The 6842-nt window shown below is 41.6% G+C and overlaps 2 protein-coding genes across 2 annotated transcripts; both read left to right on the plus strand.

Moving 5' to 3' along the window:
• Positions 1 to 308: 308 nt before the first annotated feature.
• LOC120355568 (zinc finger protein 2-like) lies at positions 309 to 2438 on the plus strand (the record flags this gene model as incomplete). Its single annotated transcript, XM_039444123.1, has 3 exons — positions 309 to 444; positions 483 to 2368; positions 2413 to 2438. Coding segments are annotated over 3 exons (2048 nt in total), but the record flags the coding sequence as incomplete, so codon positions are not given.
• On the plus strand, positions 314 to 5072 carry LOC120355569 (zinc finger and SCAN domain-containing protein 2-like). The gene is made up of 2 exons (XM_039444124.1): positions 314 to 2681; positions 2736 to 5072. Exons 1-2 carry the CDS (start codon positions 2544 to 2546, stop codon positions 5070 to 5072), a joined length of 2475 nt encoding a protein of 824 aa, XP_039300058.1. The 5' UTR covers positions 314 to 2543.
• Positions 5073 to 6842: the final 1770 nt, after the last annotated feature.

Raw genomic sequence — 6842 nt, forward strand, 5'->3', positions numbered from 1 at the left:
CTTTGGATAACATTAACTTTTTATCAAAATTTTTGGAGAGAAATAGTACAGGCTCAGCCTATTTTATCCTTTAATGTCATAATTATATTATGATTGTAGTATTTTGTACAAGAAATGAATAAAAATAAATGTCAGAGGCCCTGAAATTGATCAGTTGCGACCTGAAAACTCTGACACCAGACCTGAGCCAGCCAGGTCACTCGATATTATTATTATTACTTGGTCATCTTGAGCTCGTGAATTCCCCTATCAAGTTTCAGAAGAATATTTTGATTTTTGTTGATTAAACTCTTTTTTCACTATTTCAGGTTTAAAAGAGAAGCTTGGAGACAACCTTGAAGAGGACAACGACGATGTAGAATCAACAAATTTTCTCGAAGTTGACGACAAAGAAGAGGAGGATCACAGCGCCAGTGATGAAACCACAACACGTCACGCGGTCAAGTATTCAAATGTAGAAACTGTGATTTCAGTGCATCCAGGAAAATCGCTTTAAAAATTCATTGGGAAACAGTTCATGTCGGTGAAGATACCCGTCAAAAATTGGCGGCCGAAAACAGTCGCGATGACCTCGAAACGGTCGCCGGTAAAAAAGGCTTATCCACCAGACAATATTTCAAGTGCACACTTTGCGGCAAACGCTACCAGTCATTAAACAGTTTAAACAGACATATACCTATTTGCAAAAGAACTTCTGTCATCGAATTATTTGTGCCAAACTTGGAGCACGATAAAGACAAAGACGGTGTTGTAGAATTTGTCGATGTTGGTGCTCTCGACGTAGAAGTGGTGGTGGGGGTAGTAGAAGGAGAGGGTAAAGGAGAAGAAGTGGATTTAGGTTTAGGAAAAGATCCAGAGAAAACAGGTTGCGGTGAAAGATTTGAGTGTAGTACGTGTCGGAAAAAGTTCAAATTGAGGATACAACTGGTAAAGCATGAGAGGTCTTGTCATAGAGAAGAGGTTGCAATAGAAAGCAGAGAGAAGAGACAAACAGCGGGAGAAGATGAACAAGCTTTGATAGCCAAACATATAGAATATGTCAAGATAAACTCACACTGTTGTAGGCACTGTAACTTCCGCTCGTCCGAAAGAGAGGATATCGTTCAACACAACAAGACAAGCGATTGTAAGAAAATTGCACCCGCAGTTGAGGGAGTGTATGCATGTAGAAAGTGTGATTTCAGTTCGCGTAGTAGGGAAGATCTAGAGGAACACTTGTTGGTCAACTTTTGCAAGCGGTTTGCGTGCGTCGTGTGCGGCTCGCGATTCAGGAAACGTGTGCAGCTGATCATTCACTACGGTTATCACACGGGTGTCGAGTACAAGTGCCCGGTTTGTGATAAGGGTTTCTACAAGCTGGACAGCATGAAAGTCCACCAGAGACTGCACACGGGTGAAAAGCCGCACCAGTGTGAGTTGTGCCAGAAACGATTCGCAACTAGTTCGCTTCTGCGAGTGCATGAACGGATCCACACCGGGTACAAGCCGTACGAGTGCGCCTACTGCGATCGATCGTTTACTGGCAAAACTAGCCGGGACCGTCACCAGAGGATTCACACCGGGGAGAAGCCGTTCGCGTGTAAATATTGCGGCAAACCGTACTCGGAAAACAGTTATTGTGTGAGGCATGAGCGGAAATGCAATGCGACCCATCCTTACGAACACAAACAAGGTGGGCGTGTCTCGAATCAGGTGAATGTTCCAGTCAGAAAGGAATTAAACGAGCAATGTGGGCGTGTTTTGAATCCTTCAAATGTTCCAATCAGGAAAGAAGTGAATAATCAAGGAGGGCGTGTTTTGAATCGGTTAAATGCTCCAGTAAGGAATCAAGTTGTAAGTAACGTTAGAGATGTGCGTAAGGAAAGAGGTGGAGATACAGCTGAATCAACTAGCAACGAATTGGAACTGCAACATTCTGATGATGTCAAGCTTGTACCAGAAATCGAGGAACTGTTCAAATGTATATCATGTTTTGAAGAGTTCAACACCCTAGCCCAACTGGTTGACCATGAGAGAGATGAACACTACAAATGTAAAACTTGTGGCAAATCATACTCCGATATGGAGTTTCTGTTGCTTCATGAAAAACTACACCCTTTTGTAAGAGATACTGACAAATTACACCCTTTTGTAACAGATGATGACGAATTTGAAACAAGCTCTGTGCCCGACAACCCGTTCCCTGATGAAGAAGAATTTGAAACGAGTTTTGTGACCGACAACCCGTTCCCTGATGAAGAATTTGAAACAAGTTCTGTGCCCGACAAACCGTTACCTAATGGAGATCGTTTGTCGCAGTCAATTCCGAAAAACGGAGAGAGAAAAAATTGTAAGGACTCGAGTCAAAATCGAATCGAATGCAACACGTGTAAGCGAATGTTTAGTGATATGAGTATTCTGGCGCGTCATCAGTTGAGTCACTTTCGGGTGCTCGTTGAGATGTGTGGTACAGATCTTATTGATGGAGAGGATAGCGTACAGGTTAAGGAGGAAACTATAAGTAACCTGATATTGAGCTTCATGATATTGATATTGATATATCTATGAATGATGATGATATTGATGTTAGTGCCTCACCTGTCAAGGAATTTGCTAGATTGACTAAGTGTAAGCAGTTGAAAAGTGATGAGAAACTCCGTTCAAAACAGCCAGGAAGCAATGAAAACTCCGGGAAAGAAAAACTCAGTGCCAAATACAAAAGTAAGCCCAGCACTGAAAACTCCGGAAAAGAAAAACTCACTAAAGTTGATGAAAAAACATATCAAGATGGGGAAGAAGATGTTTATAGTGAGGAGGAGTTTGATGATGAGGACCATGATATAGATTACGTCTTTGATAGTGCCGAAGATTCTGAAGGAGATGGGGATCATAAGAAAGATGAGAGTACATCCTCCACGCCCAAGAAACAGAAAAGTGAAAAATCTGAACCAACGTTCAAATGTCAACTGTGCAAAAAGGATCTGACCAGATTGCAGATTATAGAAGGCCACGAATGTAGTAAGTTCGTGTGTAAAACATGCGGAAAACAGTTTGCTCACAAATCACATCTTAGAAGACATGTGATCACACACTCACGCGAAAAGCCTTACAAGTGTGGCCTGTGTGATAAGGCCTATTTTCGCGCGGATATGTTGGTCGATCATTGCAGGACACATCCCGGCTACAAGCCGCACCAGTGTGCCATTTGCAAGAAATGTTTCACCATCAAAAAGCTGCTTCATGAGCATCTGAAGGACGATCATTCAAAGGTTAGAAATCTGGGTGAATACTGTGTGAATACTAATAGTATGTCTCCAGGTGACACAGGTAAGAGTAATTGCTCTAATCCTCGCAAAAACGTGGATAATGAAGAGGAAGAAAGAACTGAAGAAAGAGAGAAAATAGAAGAAGAAGGTGAGATAGACGGAGAACATGAAGAACTAGAGAGAATAGAAGAAGAGATAATAGAAAAAGAAAGTGAGATCATTAAAGACGGAGAACATAAAGAACTAGAGAGAATAGAAAAAGAAGAAGAAGAAGAGATAATAGAAAAAGAAAGTGAGATCATTAAAGACGGAGAACATGAAGAACTAGAGAGAATAGAAGAAGAAGAAGAAGAAGAAGAGAAAGTAGAACAACAAGAAGAAGAGATAATAGAAAAAGGATGTGAGATAATTGGAAACGGAGAGCATAAAGAACTAGAGAGAATAGAAGAAGAGAAAGTAGAACAAGAAGAGGAGATTATAGGAAAAGAATCTGTCATAATTATTGGAAGAGGAGAACATAAAGGACAAGATGAAGAAGAAGAAAATAGAGAAGCAAATGATGATGATGATGATAGAGACATGGATTTTAATGTGGAAGAGCATTCTAATGATGATGAAGATTATGAATGCTGTGATGAAGAAGGAAATGATGAAGTTGATAAGTTTATGGAACAACTATTTGATGAAGGGTTTGCAAAGCAGAAAAATAGTGATGACGATGTTGACAAAGGGTCTGGAAAGCAGGAAAATGATGATGATGATGATGATAAAATATCGGAAGGAAACGAGCTGGTTGTAAAGCATGAAGCTGGACAACTGACAGATGAGGAGAATGAGATGGACGGCTTGTTAGAATCTCTCAGTAAAAATGTGAAAGTGGAAATCTACGTAGATGGCTATAAAAAACGGCGTAAAAAGCTTCATAAATGCTCTTCATGCAGTTACATCACGGATGCAAAGCAATCGTTAGTGATACACGAACGAAAACACACTGGAGAGAGACCGTACCAATGTAAAATCTGCCTTAAATGGTACGTAAGCCCGTCGATCCTGGCCCAACACGAGCGAAAGCATAACGGTGAGAAGCCGTTTGTCTGTGATATCTGTGGCAGGGCTTTCGCTGAGAAAGGAGGCATGAAACGACACATTAGGACCCTGCACAACATGGAGCGCCCGTTCCGCTGTGACTACAATTGCGGCAAAGTGTTCGCGTCCAAGAGGAGCATGGAGAGACATGTGCGTAGCAGTCACACGGGCGAACGGCCCTATGCCTGTACATTGTGTCCGAAACGGTTCGCTGATCGCAGCAATCACCGACGCCACATAAAACGCCACGAACCCAAACCGGTTGTAGAAGACAGTGACGAGGGCGAGGCAGTTGTTGACAGTGTTGTCGTCAATAAAGTGTCGACCAGGAGGGAAGCGAGAGAGGTGAAACCTGATAAAGCGATCGTGATCAGTAACAACGAAACGGTGGCCGTGGAACGACACACGACGCAGAACTACTCGTGTCGTGTGTGTACGTTCAGTGATGCCAGCATGGAAGTGGTGGAGGAACACCAGAAAACGCACCGAGTGTTCAAGTGTAGATCGTGTGGGATGAGGTTCACCGATAAGCAGCATCTCTTGGAACATAAAAGGCGTGAACATTTAGAGGAGAAACCATTCATATGTGGTGTTTGTGGTAAGGCGTTTAAACGGCGTGATGTGATGCAAAGACACGAGAAATTACACTCAAGTACGGATCGGTTCGAATGTTCCTACTGTGGGAAACAGTTTGCGACGAGACCGTCCCTGATAACCCATGAGAAGAAACACTCAGGGTGAGACCGTACCTGTGTTCGCAATGCAGCTGTATGTTCACAGAAAAGGGTTGTCTGCTGCGCCACGAACGCGCGGTGCATTCGAGCGAACGACCGTTTATGTGTTCGCAGTGTCCCAAAACGTTCGCGTTGAAAAACAATTTGGTTCGACATGAGCGCTCTCATCTGCCGATCAGAATGGTCAAGTGTGGCGAGTGTGACATGACCTTCAAAGAGAAGACGAATTTGTTGAGGCATCGCAAGCGGGTGCATGGATATGTGACGCCGAAATCAGTTTTCGAGTATGTGAATGGACCCTAGCTGAAATTTAACATCCACGTAACCCCTATACGGACAGTGTTCACGTGTGCTAAATCTATGATCCAGTTTGGTAATAAACTGTAAAGGTGCGTACAGATATACGCGCCGCGAACATGAGCAATTCACTTTTAATCAGCTGACTATATCTGTATTTTTACAGAAACGGTAAGATACAGTTATAAAAAGCTTGCCATCAGCTGATTAAAAGTGAATTGCTCATGTTCGCGGCGCGTAAATCTGTACGCACCTTAAGGCTCAACTCAGGTCGAGAAGAGACTCGACTCTATAGTGAGGCCACATTATAATGGCAGTGGATAAAGATAGAATAGCAATGCCGATTCTCTGCATTAATTAATTATATTTCTACACTGTCAAAACATAATTGGCATCGTTGTGGACCTAGAAAAGGATAGTACCACCGGCTTTGTCGAATGATAGCAAAACCATGCACCGGCAAGGATAGCAAAACCAAAGTTGATCAAATACTTTCATTATAACGTGGACCGCACTATAGTCCAAATGGTGACACTCAGACCAGTCGACTCTAGTCTCCGCGACTGTCACCATTTGAAAACACGTGCTCTCGACTAGAGTCGAGTCTCTTCTCGACCTGAGTCGTGTAAGTGTGAGTTGAGCCTAAAGACTAGGCCTATAGTGAGGTCCACGTTATAATGGCAGTGTTAGATTAACATTGGTATTGCTATCCTTGTCTATCATTCAACAACGCGGATAGCGCTATCTCTTTCTCGCTTTGCTCTGTTGCCAGATCGTCTTTCAACAATGTACAATTAATGATTAATTCACAAAATATTTAATCTTAATTATGGAAATTCATTATGAATATAGTTTCTTTCTTAATAAAATATAATTGATTATTTTTATCGAGAATGAACAGTTAATAATACATCAATAAACCTGTATCAGCTACTGTCCATAGAAGGCATTGACAAGACAGAGGAACCGGCAACGTTGATCTCCTATCTTTCTAGACTACTATTATAACGTGGATCACACTGTAGGCGTATAGTGAGGTCAACGTTATAATGGCAGTGGAGAAAGATAGTAGAACAACGTTGCCGATCCTCTGTCTTGTCAATGCCTTCTATAGAAGATAGCTCATCGTAACTGTTCATTCTTGTTTAAAATGATCAATTATTTTATTAAGCAAGAAATCATATTTTTCAATGATTAATTAATAAATTTTCATAATTCAGATTAAACATTTTGTTAATGAATGTATTTCTACATTATTATAAAAAGGACCTGGCAACGTTGCGGAGCTAGAGAAGAAAGGTCTATCTGTTTTGTAGAATGATAGACTAGGATAGCAACACCAACGCTAATCAAATACTGCCATTATAACGTGGACCTCACTCAAGTAATGTTAGACTATGTGACTCACTTTAGTGGATTCAGGTTAAATCATGGGCAAAACCACTATAGTCATAAGATAATTCATAATTTATTCATAGAA

The sequence above is a fragment of the Nilaparvata lugens genome, unplaced genomic scaffold (genome assembly GCF_014356525.2).
Source record: "Nilaparvata lugens isolate BPH unplaced genomic scaffold, ASM1435652v1 scaffold2891, whole genome shotgun sequence".
NCBI lineage: Eukaryota > Metazoa > Arthropoda > Insecta > Hemiptera > Delphacidae > Nilaparvata > Nilaparvata lugens.